The sequence below is a fragment of the Muscardinus avellanarius genome (assembly GCF_963383645.1).
Source record: "Muscardinus avellanarius genome assembly, chromosome: 3".
Lineage (NCBI taxonomy): Eukaryota > Metazoa > Chordata > Mammalia > Rodentia > Gliridae > Muscardinus > Muscardinus avellanarius.
This window is the reverse complement of record NC_137788.1, coordinates 32,819,572-32,845,134: the sequence shown is the minus strand read 5'-3', so window position 1 is coordinate 32,845,134 and position 25,563 is coordinate 32,819,572. Positions and strand designations below refer to the sequence as shown.

General features: G+C 41.8%; 1 protein-coding gene across 3 annotated transcripts in view; it reads right to left on the bottom strand.

Moving 5' to 3' along the window:
- The window catches only part of MACF1 (microtubule actin crosslinking factor 1), a gene marked incomplete at both ends in the record, with an annotated part of 419,220 nt that overhangs the window by 140,469 nt on the left and 253,188 nt on the right, over nucleotides 1-25,563 (bottom strand). For 2 of the 3 annotated variants that reach the window (XM_080692742.1, XM_080692741.1), the window contains 11 exons: nucleotides 1,639-1,795; nucleotides 3,709-3,875; nucleotides 5,403-5,720; nucleotides 6,138-6,346; nucleotides 7,604-7,727; nucleotides 7,998-8,174; nucleotides 12,941-13,459; nucleotides 15,786-16,010; nucleotides 18,191-18,424; nucleotides 20,810-20,959; nucleotides 23,367-23,600. In XM_080692742.1, coding sequence (XP_080548868.1) covers nucleotides 1,639-1,795; nucleotides 3,709-3,875; nucleotides 5,403-5,720; nucleotides 6,138-6,346; nucleotides 7,604-7,727; nucleotides 7,998-8,174; nucleotides 12,941-13,459; nucleotides 15,786-16,010; nucleotides 18,191-18,424; nucleotides 20,810-20,959; nucleotides 23,367-23,600 — 2,514 coding nt within the window. The remainder of the gene's footprint in view (nucleotides 1-1,638; nucleotides 1,796-3,708; nucleotides 3,876-5,402; nucleotides 5,721-6,137; nucleotides 6,347-7,603; nucleotides 7,728-7,997; nucleotides 8,175-12,940; nucleotides 13,460-15,785; nucleotides 16,011-18,190; nucleotides 18,425-20,809; nucleotides 20,960-23,366; nucleotides 23,601-25,563) is intronic. The other variant, XM_080692743.1, reaches the window with a different exon arrangement.

Below are 25,563 nucleotides of genomic sequence, written 5' to 3'. Positions count from 1 at the left end.
TTAGTTTGCTTTTAACTCTAAGCTGTAGAGTAGCAGCTGAGGACATAGCTGGCAACATATAGAAGGCTCATGTGGCCTAACTTCAAACTGACCTGTGGTCACTGGTTATCAAATCTTTCATTAACTTCCTCCCCCCCCCATCTCTCTCTTGGTACTGGGAATTGAACCCAGGGGTATCCTACCCCTGAGCTAAACTCACAGCCCTAGTTTTTATTCTTTATTTTGAAACAGAGTCTCACTAAGTTGCAGAAGGCCTCACTAAGTAGCTGAGGCTGGCTGAGAACCTGTGATCCTCCTGTCTCAGCTTCCTCAAGTACTGAGATTACAAGCATGTGCCACCACGCCCAGCTTCATTATTTATTCTTAATTACTAAAAGCCACAGTCCCCAAATTATGCAGCAACAGGCAGGATTATTCTTAAGTTTTGAGGGAAATACAGTGACATCTATTGGACACCATGTAAACAACTAAGTTGTTTAGGCCTAAATACTTAGCAGGAGGAACTATTAGGTTGTTTGGATTTTTTGTTTTGTTTTTTCTTTGGTTTGGGGGGAAGAGGACCTGGAGATACTCCCCTCCCCCCAAAAAAGGTACTGTGGAGCAAGAAAGTTGGAAAAACTCTTTTGCAGGTAATTCCAAGTACAAATGCTTCTGGCACCTACTCCGAGACAGAAACCAAACTGGTCTCTTTGATCTGCTCAAGATAAAGTCTGCTTAACTAAGAAAATATGCATAAATGCATAAGGAGAGGCAGATTTGGCTTATTTCAACAAAAAAAGAGATGTGACAGAGGCAAAGGCAGCAGCCAGACGGGGTTCTGGAGCTGGGGATAGAGCTCAGTGGTAGTGTTTGCCTAGAATGTGCAAGGCTTGGAGTTTGGTGGTCACTAGTACTTTCAAAAATAAAATGGGGAGGAAAACTCTGCGGTTGGTAGAAGACCGGTCCCATCCTCAAAGGTATCTTCTAAACATATGATTCTAACTTTTCCTTTATCAGACAGAGGAGTACTAGTTCTTCTAACATTTCCTCATGGGTTCACTTGCTCACATATACCAAATTCTCAAGCATACGATGAAAGTGTAAACTTTTCAAGGACTGGACTTTGGTCAATCTTTTTATGATGTCTTTTTATGACCCATCACAGCATGAGAGGCATCCAAGAAATAGCTGAAACCATATAAGTTTTATTCCTAGATGATTTGTTTGGTTTTGTTGCTTCAGTAGGAGATGTTAGCTGGACGTGGTAGCGCATGCTTATAATCCCAGCATTTAGGAGGCTGAGACAGGAGAATCATGGTTCACAGATGGCCTCAGCTACTACTTAGTGAGCCCCTTTGCAACTCAGTGAGACCCTGCTTCAAAATAAAGAATAAAAAATAGGGCTGGGAGTGTGCAGCTTGGAAGTAGAATGCCCCTGGGGTTCCATTCCCAGTATCGAAAAAATAAATAACAAAGGAGATGTTGTAGTGCTCAGTGCTGGGAGGGAGTAGATGGAAATCATAAAGAGAATGGGAGAGTTTCTATTTTGAGGTATGGATAACTTGGATTTCTTATACCACCCTCATAGCTGGAGATCAGTTCATATAAGCCTTGGGATACCTCTCGAGCAGGATCCTAGAGACCCTTTTGTTTACCTACCTTCAGGTGTTCAATCTGCTTTTCCAGCTCTTTAGCGCTCGTGAGCATCTCTGCAGGTGGGATACTCCCTTCAGTTTCTTTCAGCCACTTCTGGAAGGTCCTAATCAGCTTCCGGAAGTCATCTAACTGCTCCTGACAAGATGATGCATCCTTCTCTCTGTCAACAAAAAAGCTTTGTTATTTGCCAGACTATGCTTTCTAAAATCAAACTGAACTAATCTGAGGTTCATTCTGGGCCTTTCAGCATCAGTTTTCTAACAGGGCCTTCCTTCCCATAATCTGTTCCATAGCAAGTTTGGCTGAACAAAAACATATAATGTAGGAGAGCAAACTAAGAAATCTCTTGCCCTTGTTTGGACATTTCTGGGGAAAGAAGTCTTCAATCTTACTCTAGGCTATAGTGAAAGTGAGGCTGCAGGAAGTCTACTATTTAGGTACTAGGATACAATGGAAAGAATGTAGGCTTTGTGTCTCAATCCCAGCTCTACAGCGATTTAGGTATTTGACTCTTTCAAGGCCCAACTCACATGCTGAATCTGAGGCTCAGAGAAGTTAGGTGACTAGCCCTAGGTTAAGAATGCTATGAATAAAATAATTCAAAGAGAAAATTTTGGAAATGGACACATCTATCTATCAGTCAGATGTCAACCTAGAGATCTTGGTTCCTCATAGAATGGGAAGGCTCTCAGAATGGGAGAAAAAAACCCCAAACCTTCTTGGCCTTTGTCTTTACTCTCCACTAAATAAGCTGTTGGTCTGAGCCACTATTTTCCTCTGGTCACTAGGCAGTGATTTGCCATCTGTTAAATCATGATTTTATATCTATATCTATAGATATAGGTATATATGTATGTATATATAATTTTTTTGCAATGCTGGGGATGGAACCCAGGGGCATTCTACTCCAAGCTACACCCCCAGTCCTATTTTTAGTCTTTTTTATTTTTTTGAAATAGAGTCTCACTGAGTTGCGAAGGGCCTCGCTATGTAGATGAGGCTATCCATGAACTGCAATCCTCCAGTCTCCACCTCCCAAATGCTGGAATTACAAGTGTGCGCCACCTTGCCAGGCTTTAAATCACAATTATAGCCGGGCGTGGTGGCGCACGCTTGTAATCCCCGTGCTTGGGAGGCAGAGCAGGAGGATCGCACTGGTTTGGAGCCAGCCTCGCTGGCTTAAGAGACCCTGTTTCCAAATTTAAAAAAATATAAAATAGGTCTGGGAGTGTAGCCCGGAGGTAGAAGGGCTTCCAGGAACCCCAGTACCACCAAATAAAAAATAAAAATCACAATTATATTTATGGCTAAACTAAGATAAGAAATCATGCTCATGCTCTTAATCCACGTGAGGCTTTGTAATGGGGAACCGCGGCTTTTCAACAGTAAGCTAAAATCAGCTAGCCTTCATCATAGATTCCCTTCTTTCTCTTGAAAGAAAAGTTTGGACAATCCTCCAACACAGCAACCTCATGTGGTCTTAACCAGCACAGGGAGTGCAAATAAAGCCCTTAATTATGCCTGGAATGTCTCCTACAATTTTCCTCTTTGTTTTAAATTCTGCCATAATCCTACTTGCTGGTTCAGAATTGTTCTATTTGGTCCAAGTGACCTGAGTTTTTGGTCATACAGTAAAGGAAATCAACCCAATTACTAAGAAGAAATTCATTAATAACAGAAAACCTACTAAGAACCAAAAGCATTGGGCAGCTTTGCCTAAAAGAGGCACTTTTTACTAGATGCAGTGGCTCAAGCCTATAATCCTCGCTCTTTGGGAGGCTAAGATAAGTGGATTGTCAGTTCAAGTCCAGCCTTAGCAACTCAGTGAGACCCTGGTCCTAAAATAAAAGATAATTATCAGGGCTGGGGATGTAGCTCAGTGGTAGAGTGCCCCTGGCCTCCATCTCTAATACAAGAATAAAATAAAATAAGGCACTTTTTGACCTATTATGTTCAGTGAGAGTCCTGGATGCCATCTTTTCTGACAGAGGAGAAAGAAAGGAAAGATCAATTAATCCCAGAGCAAGACAAAAAAAAGTTCCTTAACACTGAGCAACACAGATGAAAACTCACCTTTCCTGAACTGTCTTCTGCAGCTCTGTGAAGTCCTTTTTGAGGTTCTGTACCCTCTCCTGGTGCTGGGACAAGTCCAGTGCAAAGCCACAAGAGCCCAGAGCAGTGACCAGGTGTTCAAGAGTACCTAGGTTCTCCTGTTGGTCTTGCATTTCCAAAGTGAGCTCCTGTCCAGCAAACATGGAGATGTGTTAAGTCCTCTGATTTTTATAGGTAAATATATTCAGAAAGATCAGGGATATCTGTAAGTCTGGGGAAAATTCCCCCTACTCTGTAGAAAAAGAGGGAAAGAGAGTAGAGGCATGCTTGCTAAATCAACTGCTAGTTCAAAATAATAACCTCTCTAGTTATTGGAGACTAAGTAGGAGTTACAAAGGAGTCTATTGCCTCTTTTAGATAAACGTTTAAAGACTTGGGAGGAAGCGTGGCAGAATGAAAAGAATGAAAGTTGTAGAAGTTAAAAAGATCTGAAATTCAGTCACGGCTATGCCATTAATTAAATATTAGGCCACTAATGTCTCTAAGCTTCCACAGCCTGTTCTACAAAATAGGACAAACATACTATCTCTACTAATATAAAACAATGAAGATATTAGCCAATGCAAGTAAGGGAAATCATTTGTGGCATAAATCTAGGACAGGTGAACCTATATTTGCAGATTATATGAAAGTATACTTGTAAAACCAAGAGAATCAACAATACAACTAAATCAAACAATGACGTAATTCTATAAAGTTGCAGGATATAAAAAAAATCACATAAAAATCAAGAATGAAAACTTTACTTACATAAACAAAAAAAAAGTTTCAACTTTAGACATTAAGTAACAAGATCCACATAAACCTAAATATCAAAAAATCCCTGAAAAAGCCGGGCATGATGGCAAACGCTTGTAATAGCAGCATTCAGGAGGCAGAGACTAGAGGATCACTGTTTGCGGACAGCCTCAGCTACTTAGTGAAGCCCTATGCAACTCAGTGAGACCCTGTTTAAAAAAAAAAAATTTTAAAATAGGGCTAGGGGTGTAGCTTGGAGATACAATGCCCCTGATTTTCATTTCCAGTACAAAAATAAATAAATAAATCCCTGAGAGGCAAAAGCAGAACTAAGTAGAAAGACATCCATAAAAAGATATGTATATGTAGCATACACACATATATACATTCAAACATACATACATACATACATATATGGGTGTATGTGTATACATGTATGAATATAAAAATTTACAGTGACTCAAATAAGAAAACCAACAAGTATTTTTTTCAGGTAATAGATGAAAAATAAACCTAGTTTGTGTGTTTAAAAACACATCTAATCAGCCGGGCATGGTGGTGCACGCTTGTAATCCCCACACTTGGGAGGTGGAGACAGGAGGATCACGCAGGTTCGAAGCCAGCCTAGTTGGCTTAAGAGACCCTGTTTCCAAATAAAAATATAAAATAGGTATGGGAGTGTAGCTCGGAGGTAGAAGGGCTTCCAGGAAGCCCAGTACCACCCCAAAAGAAACAAACAAACAAACAAACAAACAAACAAACAAACAAACCACATCTAATCTACAGAATGACTGTGATAATCTCTTAGTGCAGGTAGATTCCACTGTGCTGATCAACACAGTATGTGCTCAGAAAAGTTGGTTTGCTCCTTGCCTTTCTCTCCCGTTATTCTACCAACATGGTAGATATAGCCTCACCTGGATCTGTTGGGAGAAATGTGCAATATCTTGATCTGGCTGGTTCCCAGAGGCCAGCATTCGACTTTTGTTTTCCATGAACTGCTGCAGCTTGCTGGAGAGCTGCTCATACATCTCTGCCTGGGGTAGGAGCTTCTTCAGGGCACTCTCCTTTTCCTGCTGCTGTAGCTGAAGACACTCGAAGTGCTGACCCACCTCCGCCAGCTTGCCCTGCAGCACTGCCGCTGTGCTGCTGTCTGCAGTCTCCATGAATTGGGTCACCATCTCACGGGTGGCCTCTAAGCTGCTCTTTTGCCGGGCGATGTCCTGCTTCAATTTCTGTCATCAAGAACAAGGCTCTAACTTAGGGCTCACTTTTTCCAGGGTATCTGAGCCACAAATTAATAACCTTCCAATAAGTCTATACTCATCTCCAGGAGATGGGAGGACCCCAGCTGAATCTGAAGAATACTACATGTCTTATGCCCAGAGCTCTCCAACCATCCCCCCAAGTGACTGCCATCACCACTTTTCCTTAAGCTAAAGAATGGTTTAGAAATTGGGAAGAAATACCAGTTTCCTACCACCCCAGTTCTGAGGATCAAACCTAGGAACGTGCACATGCTAATGAACACATAATCAACCACTGAGCTACACCCCTAGCATGGTAGTAAGTAGAAATGTTTACTCTTTCAAAGCTGTGTAATTATAGCACATGGAAACATTCTCCACAGTAACTCTCAGGTCCTATCTTACCATATTATTGGCCAGGGCCTCTTGGATAACTTCTGATGAGAGTGATGCCACCTGTTCCCCTTCTAGGTTTTGTTCAACTTCCCTAATGGACCGTAACAGGCTCTCCAGGCTTTCCTGGACACTCTGAGACTGGGCAATTGTCTTCTGCAGCAGAGCAGAACGCTCAGCCAGCCTACAGGAGAGATTCTGGAAATGGCTGAGTATGGAATCTGGAAAATCAAGCCATTAGAAGAGTGAATATTATTTTTTGTGTTGTGCTTTAATAAATAACATATTTAAATTGGACATATTAATTCTCATAGTAATTGACATTGAGACAAACAAAAGAAATACTCCTGAAGTGCCTAAGAATTAAAGCTACATTCAGCTGGGCATGATGGCACACGTTTGTAATTCCAGCATTTGGGGGGCTGAAAAATGAGGATACGGTTCACGGACAGCCTCAGCTACTTAGTGAAGCCATCTCCAACTTAGTGAGACCCTGTTTCAAAATAAAGAATAAAAAAGGGCTGGGGGTATAGGTCGGAGGTAGAATGCCCCTGGTTCCATCCTTAGTACTGAAAGAAAAGAAAAGAAAAGAAAAGCCCAAAAGGAAGAATTAGTATTTCTTGTTTTTATTTCTTTTGAGGAATGAGGGTAGTGGTTAGAGTTTTACAAGGAAAGTAATCAATCTTTATCTCTCTCTTTACGCACATAGACACTATATATGTGTGTGTGTATATAATGTGTATATATTCTGGGTTTACAAATAATGTTTTAAGATACATACACATTATGAAATAGTTAAATTAAGTTATTTTACACAAATGAGACACACATTACCTCACATATTTAATCACTTTTTATGGAGAGAATACTTGAAATCTACTCTCTTCAAAATTTTCAAGAATATAATATATTGTTATTAATTAGTTACCGTGATACACCCTGGGTACTTCTAGAAGCATAAGCAAGATTTCATCATACACAAAAAACATGAAAAAATTGTTGGGAAAAATGTCAAGGTTAATGTAATGCAGAAATGACTGGTGTGCATGGGAAGTGAAAGAAACAGGGTAAAGTTAGAAGGTAGATTCCTAGGAAAAGGCTGAAGCCAGACTGTGAAGGTCCTGCGACCATGCAAGAATATAGCCTACGGGGTGAAAAGTCTAAGTCTCTTGGTGTCTACATCCTCAGATCCTAGCCTAATACCCCAGTTACTTGCATGATACAATATTCTATACTGCAGAGAAAGGTTAATTGTAACCCCAACATTTGGGAGGCTGAGACCAGAGGATCGTGGACAGCCTCAGCTGTTTAGTGAGGCCCTTCACAACTTAGTGAGACCTTGTTTCAAAATAAAGAATAAAAAATAGGGCAGGGGGTGTAGCTTGGAGGTCGAATGCCCCTGGGTTCCATCCCCAGACCTGCAAACAAAACAAAACACTAAAAATTAAGAAAGCACAATTACTGTTGCTACGTCCTACCTGTAGTTTCCTGAACATGTTTAGGGTCCAGGGCTGGCTCCCCTTCAATTTCCATGAGATCATGAGCTACTTTTTGAAGCTTTTCTACAGGTACTTGGTGCTCGGCCAATTCCTCCTGCAATTGCTGTTTATCCATGAAAAAAGACAAAAGGAAAACATCTGAGTGAGAAATTAAAGATGATTTTAGAAACCTAAAACTATCAAGTAAATTTATAGAACAATTTTCAGTTAAGCCACAGCCATAATATTAGAATAAAGTGTTTAGCAATCAGACTTTGTCCAAGGCACCCCAACTACAGCCTTTAATCTGGGCAGGTGTTGCCTTTTCTTTGGGGTGCTCTAAGCCATGTAACACAAGGCCTTGACATCCAACACAGTCTGCGACCAGGATTACCTTTGTCTTTGCAAGCTGCTGTTGCAGGACTCCAGGGTCAGAGGCAACAGTATCTGAGAGGAGCTTCTCCACATTGGCCTCACAAGTCTGCATCCAGGCTTGCAGGCTGTCAGCACTGCTCTGGAACTGCTGATACTGGCTTAGTAGCAAGTTCAGGTGAGAGCCCAATCGTGCACACTGTGCCAGGGAAAGAAAAGAAAGCAGATCTGTAAGGTCAGCCCAAAGGAGCAGCTTCCTGGGCAGAGCCGGAAGAGCCTGGCTCTATTATGGAGAACTCACTGTAACTTCTCATAAAAGTGGTATTAGGAACACTGGATAGATAGGTAGCAATCATCTGAAGTGATTCTCACTGTTTGTTCCATATTATTCAATTCACCCTTACTATATACCCAGAGGACTCAATAGGTTGTAGGATAAGACACTGAAGAAATACACAGCTGGGTGTGGTGGCACATACCTATAATCTCAGTACTTGGGAGGCTGAGACAGGAGGAGCAAAAATTTGAGGCCAGCCTCAGTAACTTAATGAGGTCATTGGCAAATTAGAAAGACTGAAGCCGGGAAGATGGCGACGGAGAAAAGCGGGGCTTACAAGCCCCGCTAACAACCAATCTCTATTACCACAAAATCAGCGCCTTTTATAGCCAGAAAACACCATCAGCAGAGAAACAAAAAATGTAATTTCAAGGGACAGAGAAAAAGAGGGCTGGAAAAACGAGACACCAGAAACCAGACCGCAGAGCTGCAGCCGGAGCCGCGGCGCGAAGCGGTGGGCGCCATTTTCCCTTGCAGCACCAGGCTCCAGAGAGGAAGGGAACTCAGAATGGAGCTCAGAACGAGAGAGGAGATACACCGGCCTCACAGCCGAGGACGCAGCAGCAGCGCCTTACTGCTGGCGGCAGCAGTGAGTTCACCGGACGGCTACAGACCAACGCACTCAACAGCCCACCAGGCTCCAGAGAGGAGTGGCAGACAGCGAGCCAAGGTGAGCTGCTGCGGATCAGCCGGGAGGAATTCGGCAGATTTCTCGGCGCAGGGAACATATAAGAGGCTGGGCTCAGCACACGCTGCAGGGACTCAGAGCGGAGCTCAAAACCAGAGAAGAAATACGCCAGCCTCACGGTCGAGGGTGTGGCAGCAGCGCCATATTGCTACCGGCAGCAGCAGCAGCAGCGAATTCACTGAGTCCACAACAGCTCCATCTGCGCACTCAACAACAGTGAGTCAAATTGTGGCCCCTAGAGGAGAAATCCCAGTACTGTACTCCCAGGGACTTGACCCAGTGGGGGAGTGACGGTGGCAGAGATATCACACCATAGGAGAATGCCCAACCTGGCACCCCCCATGGTCTAAAGCAGCCTCGACTGACTCCCAGGGTCTGAGACTCTGCGATACAACCCAGTAAAGGAGTAGTGGGGACTGAGATACCACAGACTCAAGATCCAGAGCACCTTAAATGAAGTTGTAGTGACCAAAGGGAAGAACCCAGAGAAGGCACAAATTCCCGAAATCATGGGAAAGAGGAATAACAATGGAGCAATGAATGCCCACAACCCCACAACATCAGAACCCGATAAAACAGAAATTCAGAGATTTCTAGAAGATCAAATCAGGAAAATAACTGTAGAAATAATAGAGGTGCTTTGAAAAGAATTCAGAGAGAGCCAAAGAGAGATAAAGGATGCAATTAATGAAGTAAAGGCCTCAATTCAAAGTACAAACAACCAATTAGACCACATGGAGAATAGAATCTCGCTCTTAGAAGATGATCATTCAAAAAATGAACGCATAGTTTCTAATTTAGAAAAAAAAAATAATCCGACAGCAAGAATCTGACATTGAAGAAATATGGGCCCATTTTAAGAGAGCTAACCTAAGAATAATTGGAATAGAGGAGGGAAAAGAAGGTGAAACCAAAGGGATCAACAATCTCTTCAAGGAAGTAATAGCAGAAAATTTTCCAAACATAGAGCAAGAGGTCGATACACAGGTCCAGGAAACTTATAGAACTCCCTTTAGACAGGATCGGAGAAGAGGATCCCCACGCCAAATAATTGTCAAAATGACCAATGTGGAAGCCAAGCAGAGAATCTTTTTTTTTTTTTTTTTTTTTTTGGTGGTACTGGGGTTCCTGGAAGCCCTTCTACCTCCGGGCTACACTCCCAGACCTATTTTTACATTTTTATTTGGAAACAGGGTCTCCTAAGCCAGTGCGCGCGGCTGGCTTCGAACCTGCGCGATCCTCCTGTCTCAGCCTCCCAAGTGCAGGGATTACAAGCGTGCGCCACCACGCCCGGCTTGCAGAGAATCTTAAAGGCAACAAAAACAAAGGGCCAAGTGACATTCAGAGGCAAACCAACTAGAATCACTCCAGACTTCCCAAACCAAGTCATGAGAGCCAAAAGGGCTTGGAGTAACATATTCCAAACTCTGAAAGAAAACAACTTCCAGCCAAAAATTTCCTACCCAGCAAAACTTTCTATCAAATTAGATGGGGAAATAAGAAGCTTCCACGACAAACAGAAACTGAAGGAATTTATGCCTTCAAAACCAGCGCTAGAGAAAATACTCAAAGAGATTAACTACAAAGAAGAAATAGGTAACACACACCAGAACCAGAGAAACAAGATTTTCCATCCAACAGACAACTAAGATTGGTTATCTGTGGAGATTCATTATTTATGTTAGTCTTTTACCTATCTCTAAATTGTATTGTTTGCTTTTATTGTTAATTTTAGGATTTCTAGTTGGAATACCTTCAGATATAGCATTTGGAAATATTTTTATCCCATTCTATCAGTAACTTTTAACTCTGTTTACATTGTCTTTGGATATACAATATGTATATTTTTTTAGGGAGTTTATTTACCCTTTTGTTGCCTGTGCCATTGAAATCATATCCAAGAAATCACTGCCAATTTCAATGTTGTGAGGTTTTTTTTTTTTTTTTTTTTTTTTTGGTGGTACTGGGGTTCCTGGAAGCCCTTCTACCTCCAGGCTACACTCCCAGACCTCTTTTTACATTTTTATTTGGAAACAGGGTCTCCTAAGCCAGCGCGCGCGGCTGGCTTCGAACCTGCGCGATCCTCCTGTCTCTGCCTCCCAAGCGCGGGGATTACAAGCGTGCGCCACCACGCCCGGCCTTGTTGTGAGGTTTTATGACCCAGATTTTCTTCTAAAAGTTTATAGTATTAAGATTTATATTTAGGTCTTTTATATATTTTGAGTTAATATTTGTATATGTGTTAGGTAAGGGTCCAATTTTATGCTTTTTCATGTAATTATTATCTTTCAACAATATTTAGTTAATAATTATTTCCTCCACCAAATGTGCGTGAAAACCTTGTCAAAAATAACTTGACAATATATGGAAGAATTTATCTCTAGGCTTTTATTTAACTCCAATGGTTTATATATCTGCCTTTAGAACAGTACTACACTGTTTCAATTATTGTAGCTTTATATGGTTTGAAATCAGAAAATATATATCTTGTAGCTTTGTTCTTAGAGATTGTTTTGGGTACCTAGAGTCCATATTCCATATCAGGATAGATTTTTTCTGAAAAATAAATAAATAAATGTATGATAGTTTTACCTAAAAAAAAAGAAAAGAAAAAAATATTCTCTGGTAAGAAAGAAAGCAAAAAGAAATATTGAAATGTTATCTTTAAGTTATCAAAAGCTTGGTATCAGACAAATGAAACTGTTATGTGAGATTATCATCGTTAATATTGGATAAATTGCTATAAAACTAGATGTCAACCACTAAGCCAAGCATGGGAAGGAGGGCTGGGGAGGGTACGGGGTGGGGATCGGGTTGGGGCTGACTGGGCGATGTGTGCATGTATGTCTACAAAAGTATTTTCTTTATACCATTATGATGTATGAATATATTACACTAATAAAAAATAAATTAAAAAAAATAGAGCTTTGTCCAGGCGTGGTGGCATACACACACACACACACACACACACACACACACACACACACACACACAAAGAAAGACTGTTTCAAAATAACACACACACACACACACACACAGAAATATACCTTAGATTGCAGAACAAAGGTAATCATTGAGTGGTACAAAAAATGTTTCCTCTTGGGGATTAGTGATGTTGACAACATAACACAGGTTTAAAAAAATTGACTTAATTTTTTCCCCTCCAGCACTGGGTATTTCACCCAGGGACATTCTACCTCTGCGCTATACTCCTAGCCCTATTTATTTATTTGGCAGTACTGGGAATGGTACCCTGGGGTATTCTACTTCCAATCTATACCCCCAGCACAATTTTTTTTTATTCTTTATTTTGAAACAGGGTCTCACTAAATTGTGGAGACCCTCAGTAAGTAGCTGAGGCTGGCCGTGAACCTGCGATCCTCCTGTCTGAGCCTCCCAAGTACTGAGATTACAAGCATGCGTCACCATGTCCGGCTCTCCCAGCCCTATTTTTTATTCTTTAATTCTGAAACAGGATTTACCTAAGTTGCAGAGGTCCTCACTAAATAGCTGAGGCTGGCCGCGAACATGTGATTCTCCTGTGTCAGCCTCCCAGGTCCTGGGGTTACAAGTGTGTGCCACCACACCTAGCTGACTAAATTTTAAACTTCAAGAGGAAGAAATTCTTTGAACATAGAGGAAGATAAGGTTTTGCCTTCGATGCTCTGTCCAGGAGTAAAGACTATGTACTTGGTTTAAATTTTCCTATGCTATGTGTCTTGAGAGCACAAGATGCTAGTCAAGATACAGAAAGGTGAACACCTGCACTTTCACTACTGGTGTGAGATACACTCCTAACAGTGTGAGGACCAGATAGATATTAGCCCGTGTGTCTATACAGACTGCACTTTTTGTGTAGTTCATGAAAACTCTGATTGTGGTCTATACACAGCTCACCTGCTGTGTTCTGGAGTTCTTCTGGGCCAGAATCCCACCTTACCTTTGAGTGGAGAACAGTGTATCTTTCCGTGGCATCTTTCAGCTTTTCCTTCACTAAGTTTCTAGTTGCTGATGTTTCTTTGCCTTCCTCAAAGCCATTGTCGGTGTCCAAGACTTTCTGTCCTGACATAGTCACAAATCTCAAGTCTCCTTTGTGGGAAATGACATCCTCTGAGAAGCTTCCCTGTCGCCTCAGCAGGGTGGGCAGGGCTTCGGGGCTGTTGCTACCCGTGTGCATGTTTTCCAGCTCTTTCTCGGACCGTTCCAGCCAGCTTTCAAACTCTCTGTGATCCTGCAGGAACTTCTGCAGCTCATCTCGGAGTGTCTGTGCCTGCTTCAGCTCCGCCTCTGCCTGGGCCAGGGAGGCTCCGTACTGCTCCTTAAGCTTTCCCAGCTTCTCCTGCAGCGCCTGTCGCTCCTCAGGTGCCAGACTGTGGCCATGCTGGTCCAGGAAAGCCTGAGCTGACTGGGTAGCCAGAATGAAATTTTGCTGTTGTGACAGCAATTCTTGGTGATGAGCCTGGTGAATAACCCCCAAAATAAAAGACAGTCAGTAGAGAAACCCAAATAATTTGGTTATGCCTACAGGCAGAGGTGGCGCAAGGTCTATTTCAACAGGCCACTGTGGGTAGATAATACCTATACTAAAAAAGAGATGAATGAATACATTCTGATTAAGTCATGCAGGTAGTTAAGGGCCAGAACTGTGACTGGAACCTGATTTTCTTCACTAGAACAAAGTCTACAAAAATGTACAAATGTCAAACTGGTAACTATTGACAGTAATGGTAACTAGATAACCCATATGTATGACAATGTTAAAATGCAAAAGCTTAGGGATTGTTCCTACTAGAAAAGACCTTAGAAATGAATTCTTAAATACATAGTAAACTATTTTTGGTTAGCAGAGTGATTTGCACTATTTACTTACATGTACTATGTCTATCAGCTTATATGAGGATGTTTTATATCATCCCATGGATAGTTGTGAGGGTTGTGTGTGTGTGTGTGTGTGTTCATAAGGTGTTCATAAGGTTCAGGGGCATTCTACCTCCAGGCTATACCCCACCCCTTTTTATTTTGAAACAGAGTTTTGCTATGTTGTTGAAGCTGGCTTTGAACTTGAGATCTTCATGTCTCAGTCTCCCAAGTACTCAAATTATAGGTGTGCACAACCATACCCAAACCTTTTTCTTCTTCTTCTTCATCATCATCATCATCATCATCATCATCAAATTGTTTTGTGGTAGAGATTGAACCTCTGAGCTACACCCCCAGATCTATTTCATTTTTATTTTGAAATAGTGTCTCACTAGGTTGATAAGAGTCTCACTACTTGCTGAGGCTGCCCTAGAACCTTGAATCTCAGCCTCCCAAGTACTGGGATTACAAGTATGTGCCACCATGCCTGGCTTTTCAGTATTATTATTACTATTATTATTATTATCATTATTATTATTATTATTTATTTATTTATTTTGAAACAGTCACTCTAGGTTACTGAGGGTCTCACTAATTGCTGAGAGGCTGGTCTTGAACTTGATCCTCCTGCCTCATCCTCTAAAGTACTGGGATTACAGGCCTCTGTCACTATACCTGGCTGGTTTTTTTTTTTTTCTTTTTTGCAGTACTGGGGATTGAACATGGGGTCAGTCTACCTCCAAGCTACACCCCAGCTCTATTTTATTATTTAATTTTGAAACAGAATCTCACTAAGTTGTTAATGGCCTTATTAAGTAGCAGAAACTGGTTGTGAACCTGCAACCTGTCTCAGCCTCCCAGGTACTGGTATTACACATGTGAGCACTTGGCTTTTGTTCTGTTTTGAAACATGTTCTTCCTGAGTCTAATATAAAACGGTGGGAGGTCAGTCAATGTTTCTTACTATCCATATAAGTATATATTTTTTAATATATTTTTTAGATAGAACACAGATTCCTCCTCCAAGCTATACCTCTAGCCCTATTTTTTTTAGTCTTTATTTTGAAACAGGGTCTCGCTGAGTTGCAAAGGGCCTCACTAAGTAGCTGAGGCTGGCTTCGAACTTGCGCAATCCTCCTGTCTCAGCCTCCCAAATGCTGAGATTACAAGCATGCACCCCACATCCGGCTTGCCTATACTTTTATGCAACTATCTAAAGAAGGGCTAAAGTCTACCTTTCTTGAGAATACTGTTCAGTTAGTTTCAGCCTATGTCAAGTCGGGCATGGTAGTACATGCCTATAATCTCAGTACTTGGGAGACTGAGGTATTGAGGGTGGCAGGCTGATGGCCAGCCTCAGCACCTTGCTGAGGTCCTCTGCAACTTAGTGAGAAACTGTTTCAAAGTAAAAAGTAAGGTAAAACTCAGAGGTAGAATGCCTATGGCTTCAATCCACAGAAACTCACACACACACACACACACACACACACACACACACACACACACACACTAAACCAACCACCTCCCCCCAAAAAGAGAGATAAAGAAAGAAGAAAAATAGATAGATGGATGGATAGGTGATAGATAGAAATACACATTATTGCAACTGGTAACTAAAGTGTTATGAGTAGATGAGACTACCCAGGAAAACATATTCTGAAAGACAAGAAGAGGGCCTTGTATATACCTGAAAGCTTAACAGTACTTCAAAAGCTGGCCAGAAGAAAAGGATGGTCAGGGAAGAGAAAAGCAGAAAGCAAGGGAGAAAGTAATTCAAGAGGAATGGCCAAGAATGTCAAAGCTGCTAAGACATCACAGAAGACACCAACCGAGCAGTGCTCCACTGGATTTAGGGGCAAGGTGGCTATATAGCTGCCCAGGGTGGGCAGATTCTCCAGGACACTGAAGACAAGCTAAGTGCTCACCTTCAGCTTCTCACATTGCCTGTCCAGTTTCTCTGGGGCTAGGTCCACTCCCATGTCACCATCGGTGGCATCCAAGGCTCCTTTTTCCAGCTGAGCTCCAGAGAGTGGTTCCAGTCCTGGCAGGGGGGTCTGTAGCCGTCCCCCAGAGGATCTCACAGAGTTCATCCAGTCCAAGAGAGCATCAATCTTGCTCCTGTTCTCTGCCAGTTCCTTTGCTGTTTTACTCTGAAAGCCACAGAGGTAGTTAAATGAGAAGGCCTTGGATACTCAACAATAAAACCATGGGTTATATAAAGGGAGGATATTTTATGCTAAATAAAAAGACTAGCTGGGCCTGGTGGCACACACTTGTAACCCCAGTACTTGTGAGGCTGAGATAGGAAGATCACAGGTTCGTGACCAGCCTCAGCTACTTAGTGAAACACTCCACAACTTAGTGAAAACCTATTTCAAAACAAAGAATAAAGCTGAGCATAGTGGTGCATGCTTGTAATCCCAGCATTTGGGAGGCTGAGACAGGAGTATCACGGTTTGTTAACAGCCTAAGCTACTACTTAGTGAGGCCCTTTGCAACTCAATGAGATCCTGTTTCCAAAAAAAGAATAAAAAATAGGACTGGGGGTGTAGCTTGAAGGTAGAATGTCCCTAGTTTCCATCCCCAGTAACACCCCCCCCACACACACACACACAAAAGAATAAAAATTAAGCCTCAGGATGTAGCTTGGAGGTAGAATGCCCCTGGGTTCAATCCCCAGTCCCCCCCACACAAAAAGGCTTTAATTCTGAGTAAAAATAACCTTTGCCCATACAAAAAAGAATTAATATCTTCTAATATCTGTTGAAAATATTCAAAACAATTTCTAGATTTTGTCTGTATCTTAGTGCTTAAAGAGAACTGTGTGTGTGTGTGGATGCAGACCCATGGACTTAAAAAGACTTCAAGAGCTCACTTAGTTCTGCCAGCCCAGCAAGGTTTCATGGGATCCTTTCTAGGCAAGCAGAAGGGTCTGCTGGCTTGGTGCAGGAAGGAAAAATACAGTAACACTCAAGTAACTGCCGGCTTCTAAAGAAAGAATAGACTGCTCTCAACTTGCCTCTCAAATTCTATCTACTGGCACTTCAAGTATCTTAATTAAATAGGATATGCCAACTTATATTTTCATTTATTTCAAAATTCATATTGAGGCAGTTTTTTCTCTGTCCTGTTTCCTCGTAGTGTCAGAACACGAGGTGGAGTGAATGGAGGGTTCAGTTCAGTCTGCCAGTGCTGCCTGAAGGCAGAACATTCAACACTTTACACTCTGATTTCTCACAGTGCCATGATTCCCAAAAAGCAACTTCAAGGGACTTGGGGTAGCGTGTGGCCCAAGATTCAACAGATACTTTCCCTAATATCATAGATCACTAGTCTAAATTCATGTTAGAAATATGCTATTTGGCTGGGCGTGGTGGCGCATGCTTGTAATCTCCGCGCTTGGGAGGCAGAGACAGGAGGATCGCGCAGGTTCTCTGTGCGTGCTGGCTTAGGAGACCCTGTTTCCAAATAAAAATGTAAAAATAGGTCTGGGAGTGCAGCCCGAAGGTAGAAGGGCTTCCAGGAACGCCAGTACCACCAAAAAAAAAAAAAAAAAAAAAAAAATTCCTCTTCGGAATAATATCCTACTCTAAGTTCTTTCATTTAGAGGTATAAAATATCAAGTTTTTTTTTTTTTTTTTTGAGGGCCTAGAACCTCTTTTTTTTTTTTTAAGGTGATGGAACCCAGGGGCATTTGACCCCTGTGCTATACCCCCTGACTATTTTTTATTCTTTATTTTGAACACAGGGTCTCACTAAATTGCAGAGGGCCTCACTAAGTAGCTGAGGCTGTCCGCAAATTGCAATCTTCTGGTTTCAGCCTCCCGAATGGTGGGATAACAAGTGTGTGACACCACGCCTGGGTAATAGCAAGTTTTTGCTTGCGTGTTTTTTTGTTGCCCTTTTGTGTAATATGAGCTTCTTACTAACTATACCTGACCTTAACTCTTTTTTTTTTTTTTTTTTTTTTTTTTTTGCAGTACTGGGGATGGAACCCAGGAGCATTCTATCTCTGAGCTATACCCCCAGCCCTATTTTTTTATTCTTTAGTTTGAAACAGTCTCACTAAGTTGTGGAGGGCCTAAGTAGCTGAGGCTGGCCGCGAACCTGGATCCTCATGTTGCAGCCTCCTAAATACTGGGATTACAACAAGTATGCACCACCACGCCCGGCTTAGATGTTTCTTGTAAAAAGAAAGGCTGGCTCACAGAGACCTGCTCCTGGAGTGGCCTTTTCTTAATGGTTTATTAACACTGCTTCTCCTCATCTTTTGTGTAGGCAGAAATTTTTCATTTTGGAAAAACCCAGAGCATCCCAGCAGCCTGGTTACCTTTTCAGTCTCCTGCTGTAAGGCTGAGGTCACTGCTTCCTCCAGCTCTCTCTGGGCCGCCCGTGTCCGTTCCTGAAGAGCCTCGTATTGCTCCTTAGCCTGATGAAGCTTGCCTCTCAGCGCTGCCAACTCCTGGGGGCTCAGCTTGGTTTGGTTCTCCTCTAAGAACCCTTCAATGTCTTTGACAGCAGAGGTAAATGAGGTGGCACGATTCTGAATGTCGTCCTGCAGATCCTTAAGACATGAAAATAGAAATGGCAGAGGCTTCAACTTTAGTACCTACAATTCCTCTCATGGAGTAAGGATGGGATAGCTAGGTGGCATGTATGCATACAGTTGCTGACTATAATTTGCTTAAGGTTTATGTTCAAAACAATGCAAAACAGGTAATTTCCTTTCTAAGCAAATATACAGTGCAGTCACAAAGAATGCCTATGAAGAACTAGCACAGATTTCCATTTTGTCATGAGTTATCTACAAAGAGATCATTCTTTCTATAAAGAAAAGCTGACAGCATGTTTCTAACAGAATCGAGGCCTGTTGTTCTTTTATACAGGAGACCTCCTTTCCACTATTACACTTTTCTAAGGTTTCAGTTACTCCTAGTCAACTGCGGCCCAAAAAATTTAAATGGAAAATTCCAGAAATAAACACTTCATAAGTTTTATTTTATTTTATTTTTTGGTGGTACTGGGGTTCCTGGAAGCCCTTCTACCTCCGGGCTACACTCCCAGACCTATTTTTACATTTTTATTTGGAAACAGGGTCTCCTAAGACAGCGCGCGCGGCTGGCTTGGAACCTGCGCGATCCTCCCATCTCCGCCTCCCAAGCGCAGGGATTCCAAGCGTGCGCCACCACGCGCGGCCTCGTAAGTTTTAAATCATGCACCATTCTGAGCAGCATGATGAAATCTCACGGACCCTGCTCTCTCCCAGCCTATCAATGCTGCACACAACCACCTGCCAGTGGTCGCAGTTACCCCCTTGCCTACCTCAGATCACCTGCTGTGGCATCATAGCCATTATATGCCAGGAATGCTTATTTTACATAATAATGGCTCCAAAACACAAGAATAGTGCTGCTCTGTGCCGTAGTATACTGTTATAACTGTTCTGTTTTATTACTGGGGGAGGGGTTTCTTAAAATGTACTTGCCATAGAGAAGGGCTGACTATAGTGTTCTCTTGGTTATCACTCTTCCTCCTTACGTGGCCAACATAATATGGATCATATCTATCACCCCCACCTCATTTTTCACCAAGTCTCTTGTTCTTTGTAGCCCATCTGAACTAGCTTTCTTTTACTTCTTGAATATGCTATATTCAAGTCCATTATCCACTCCAGATCAACACATCTGGCATGTTATATTGATATTTTCTTCTCTCTCTCTCTCTCTCTTTTTTTTTTTTTTGGTGCTGGGGATTGAGCCCAGGGGCATCTACTGGCTTGCATGTTATTTACTATTTTTATGTGTGTTGCTGGGGATGGAACCCAGGGGCATTCTACCTCCAAGCTACACCCCCAGCCCTATTTTTTAATTTTTTATTTTGAAACAGGGTCTCACTGAGTTGCAGAGGGCCTCACTAAGTAGCTGAGGCTGTTTGTAAACCATGATTCTCCTATCTCAGCCTCCCAGATGCTGGGATTATAAGGGTGCACCACCATGTCCAGCTGCATGTTATATTTTCTTCCTCCTACTTCTCTTCATACATATCTTTCACTTCTTGGTTTAAGTGACACCTTTTCAAGGTAGTCTTTCGATGCCTTAGTCTGGATTGGGTCTCTCTGGTATATGTTATCATATAACTTTCTTTACCTTTACAGATACAAGAGTTAATGATTATTGTTAATTTTTGTGATAATCTGTATAATTGCCTGTCTCCCCCACCAGACTGTGAGCTCCATGATGTATGTTTACCACTGAGACTGACATTAAGCACTGTGCCTGCCAGACAGTATATATATGTATGTATGTATGTATGTATGTATGTATGTATGTATGTATGTGTACTGGGGATTGAACCCAGAGGCATTCTACCTTCAAGCTACATCTTCAGCCCAAATTTTTTTTTTTTTTTTTTTGGGTGGTACTGGGGATGGAACCCAAGGGCCTTCTACCTCTAGGCTACACTCCCAGACCTATTTTATATTTTATTTGGAAACAGGGTCTCTTAAGCCAGCTGAGGCTGGCTTCAAACCTGAGTGATCCTCCTGTCTCAGCCTCCCAAGCGCGGGGATTACAAGTGTGCGCCACCACACCTGGCTCAGCCCAATTTTTTTTTTTATTTCTTATTTGGTAACAAAGTCTTGCTAGGTTGATGAGTCTCACTACTTGCTGAGGCTGTCTTTGAACCTGCAATCCTCCTATCAGCCTCTCAAATACTGGGATTATAGACATGTGCCACCACACCAGGCCTATTTTTAAATTTTTTATATTTTTTAGCTTGAAACAGGGTCTCACTAAGTTATAGAGGCCTCGTTAAGTTGCTGAGGTTAACCACAAACCTGTGATCCTCCTGTCTCAGCCTCCCAAGTGCTAGTATTACAAGCGTGTGCCACGAAGCCTGGCTCATAGGAAGCCTTTCCAAGTGTTTGTTGAAGGAATGAAATCACACTGACCTTCAAGTCACTTTGGTTCTTTTGCAAAGTAGAAAGATCCTGCTGGGAGGCTCTGCCCTGGTGGCTCACCAGTGCTCTTTCTGCCTGTCCTACCCAGCTGCAAAGATCCTCCAGTTTCTGATGACAGGTATTTTGTTGTTTCTGCAGAGTCTAATTAAAATGCAAAGGTGTCAAGGGATAATCGATAGCTCTCATTTTACAAATACAAGATAATTCCCTGAAATGTAAAAACTGTAGGGTTATATCTCAAAGACAGAAAAGTTGGTAAAAGACTAGAAGAGGAAAAGGCACAGAAATCATATTCTGGAAGCTCCCCTCACTTGGGCAGTGCTGATCTGGGCCTGTGGTCAGAATGAAAATCAGAGACAGTTTCAGGAGCAGAGGCTCCTTGTCTGGGTATGGGTTTGGAAGGTCTTTTGCTAGACTATGATTATCATCTTTGGAACTGGAGGATATTAAAATCCATACATGATGATGCTGTTGATAATAAATTAGTAATTCTGATTAATTCCACCTCTACATCCAGAGGATCTGCTATATATTACATCAGTACATGGGAAAGTAGAAAAACTGGAGTAGAAAGAAAAATCAAGGATCTTAATAATTCATAAGCTGATTGAGCTTTTTCTTAATTGAACTGACTTTATAAATCAAATGTCTCACAACTACTGAGGTTCATGAAATAGAATTATTATATATCAGGCAGCAAGAGCTTGATTTGGCTATTTGAGAAGGAAAATGCTCAAGAATAGCAACTGGTTCAGTCATTTAAGTATCTACACTGATTTAACAGGGAAAAGCCTGGCCCCAAGAGAGAGAAGAAACATGTTTCTGTGCCTGATCCTTTCCGCAATCCTCCTCTTAGCTGCGTGACACTGAAGCACCTGAGCAATTGAGCATGATGTGTTCTCCTGACCATCCTTCTAAAACCGTTTTCCACCATTTTGTGCCTTCTTAGGGTATTCTGTCACCTGCACTTACAAACAGGTGCTCAAACTGGCCCTCTCTCCCTCTTTAGAAAAACAGAAGGGCTCTGGAAGAGAACTCCTAAGAGCTCTTCAGCTGTAAAACAGGATCTTCATGGGTTAGGATGGGTGCAGACTGAATCTGAAAAAGCAAAGCAAACAAGTTAACACACGGACAAACACATGCATTCAGGGCAAATATAGAGAGAAGCAGAGCATTTCTGACAATAACAAGGTTAATAAACATTGTGGAGTTAATTTTGTGCTCAGGGAGAATGTTCGCATGCAGCTCTATCAACTGCTGCCGTTCAGGGGGTCTTCCTGGATCTGGGTTGGGTCTTAGGTAGCTCAGACCAATCTGTGTCATTAATTACCCACAGGCTACGCCATGCTATATAAGTTACTATGGAGGTCAGTGCACATGTTCAGATTTGGAAGGTGACCTTTAATATTTTGTTAGAATTTTCTTTTAATTTCAATACAGTTGAAACAACTTAGCAGTAGTGGGGGACATATGGCACTTACTAACCTAATTTCCTTTAAGTTTGAGTCAAAAGCTCAGTATTTACTAAAGGAGCCCCCGAGACAGATTTACTGGTAATAACGACAATTCTTATATCATCTTGCTATATGCCAATTTTTTAATCAAATAGCAGAAATATCATCTGAAGTAGTCTAAGGTGATGAAGTTACTAATGCAATTATGTGGAGCTTGAGTTTTGAAAGAGGAGGGCTGTGACAGCAGATGACAGCATGATTACGATTTAAAATGTCTTACCACTGCTTCCCATAGATCTTTTCCATGACTAGATAAGAAATGGGCACTTTTTGAGGAAAGGTGCTAGGAAATAATAATTACTTAGAAAAGTGCCCAGAATGAACATCATTCTAATAAAAACATGCTTGTCAAATGTTTGAAGATAGTAAAGGAATCTTATTTCAGGTGACTTAAAAATCCCCAGAATAAGACTGTTTTCATGACCAATTCTCCTCAAGAGCTCAGAGTACAGAGAGGTTCTTGACAGCCCTCAAAACATTCCGAAGGAGCTGGGCATGGTGGCACACTGTAATCCCGGTACACGGGAGACTGATAAAGGAAGAAGGCAGGTTCACAGCCAGACTCAGCACTTTAGCAAGAACCTTCGCAAACTGGTAAAACCCTGTTTCTAAATGATAAATAAAAAGGGGTAGGGGTGTAGCTTGGAAGTAGAATGCCCCTGAATTCGACCCCTAGAATCGAACAAAACAAAACAACAAGAATGCTGAGGGAGAATGAAGGCTTAGCTAGCTATATGCTTTTCATTTGAAAGAGACAATGAGACAGTGAGGGTAGCGTTTCACTGAGATGAAAACACTTGCACATGCAATCACACAAATACATATATTCTTTTACACGCATATAAAACCAAAAACATGGCAAGAAAAACAGCTGGAACAGCTTCCCCTTGGACCTGAATCCAATGGGCTAAATGACATGAAATTTCCTAATTCTAAACCCAGGCTCATGGAATCACAATACATGGAGGCCGCTCAGAAAACCCCACAGAAGATATTTCAAAAGACACTGAGCCCAACTGCTGGTTCAGTCTGACCTTAACCCGGGCTTCCTCCTGCATTTGTTGAAGGTGGCCCTTCAAGGCTTCCGTCTGAGCTGCAGTCTGTTCCACAAGGTCCTGGAAGGACCTCTGTAGTTCACTCAGAAGCCTTAGCATCTGCCGATTCTGCTGAGGGGACAAGTCCTGAGCATGCTCAGAGATAAACAACTGAATATCAAGAGCAAGAGTATCCAGCTGAGACTTCCTTTCAGTCATGGGCTGCTTAAGATCCTAAGGCAAGTAAGAAAAGGAAAAAATGAACGAATTAGTGAATAAATGAATGAATGGATGAGTGAATGAAATTTCTATTTTCTATCCAGGAAAAAAGCTGTTGGTTCTAACTAAATATACATGAGAATGAGGTTAATTTCCTGTATTTCTATAATTGGCACTGATATTTATAGGGCCAAACTAATATTAAAAGTCTCTCTCGGCTGGGCAGGAGGATCATGGTTTGAGGACAGCCTCAGCTACTTAGTGAGGCCCTCTGCAACTTAGTGAGACACTTTCAAAATAAGGAATAGCTGGGCGTGGTGGCGCACGCTTGCAATCCCTGCCCTTGGGAGGCGGAGATAGGAGGATTGCGCAGGTTCGAAGCCAGCCGTGCAGGTTTAAGAGACCCTGTTTCCAAATAAAAATATAAAGTAGGTCTGGGAGTGTAGCCCAGAGGTGGAAGGGCTTCCAGGAACTCCAGTACCACCAAAAAAAAAAAAAAAAAAAAAAAAAAGAATAAAAAAATAGGGCAGGGTGTAGCTCAGAGGTGGAATGCCCCGGGGTTCCATCCTCCGTACCTCACACACACAAAAAGAAGTCTCTCTTGCTTTGGCCTTTCCAAATTCCTCATAAATTACCTTTTACTAAACCCTGATTTCCAAAATGTAGTCAGTTATCAATTATTTACACTAACAGAATCATAACAATGCTAATCCAAAATATGTATGATTTAAAAAAACTGGTAAATGAGCTGGGCATGGTGACACACGCTTGTAATCTCAGCATTTGGGAGGCCGAGACAGGAAGATCTCAGGCTCACAGATAGTCTCAGCTACTTAGTGAGGCTCTCCACAACTCAGTGAGACCCTGTTTCAAAATAAAGAATAAAAAAAATTGATCAGGTTGGGGGTATAGCTCAGAGATAAAATGCCTCTGAGTTCACTCCCCAGCACCACAATAAATAAATAAATAAATAAATAAATAAATAAATAAATAAATAAATGGAAAATATAACAAATTTCTGTTCTAAGATGTGTCTAATTCTTCTTTATTAAATTCAAATATTTATTTATATATGTCCAGCAGCAAGTTACTCCAGGCCAGAACGGAGAAAATACACAATTTATTTGTGACTCACTAAAATTAGATTTTAAGGCTAAAAAATACTGTCAATACATTTTTTAAACTGTGAAGGCTTCAGTCAGACTTTCTTAAATAATAGTTATATTTCTCCCTTAAAATAATAAAAACTATCCAAAAATAAAACTATCCATCTGTTTCAGACACACAAAAAAAAAACATGCAATTTTTCCTAAACATTTAGTGATCATCCACTATTATATACTGCATACAATAAAAACAGGATACCGCCGGGCGTGGTGGCGCACGCTTGTAATTCTTGCGCTTGGGAGGTGGAGACAGGAGGATTGCGCTGGTTCGGAGCCAGCCTTGCTGGCTTAAGAGACCGTTTCCAAATAAAAAATATAAAATAGGTCTGGGAGTGTAGCCCGGAGGTAGAAGGGCTTCCAGGAACCCCAGTACCACCAAAAATATGTAAATAAATAAATAAATAAAAACAGGATACCTATCTTTCTACCACAGCTGAAACTTAGTGTAGTCCATTGCCAACCCTAGAAAGCAGCCTAAAGGGCTTTTTGGATATTTACCATAAGATAATGCTTCCTTCATCTGTGAGCATGTGGGTTTAGGAAACTATGAGGAAAACCAGGCCTAGGTTGCCCTTCTCTTCCTGCGAGAGTTCATAAAAGCTACAGCCGGGGGAGGGCACCAATGCATGAGATGTTCTGCATTTCCACATCTCATATGTCATCAGAATTATTTCCCTACCTGCTTCCTTTTTGGGTTCTGGCAATTGAATCCAAGGCATTCTACCTCTGAGATATATCCCCATCCCCTTTTAGTTTTAATTTTGAAATAGGGCCTCGCTAAGTTGCTGAGGCTGGCCTGGAACCTGTGATTC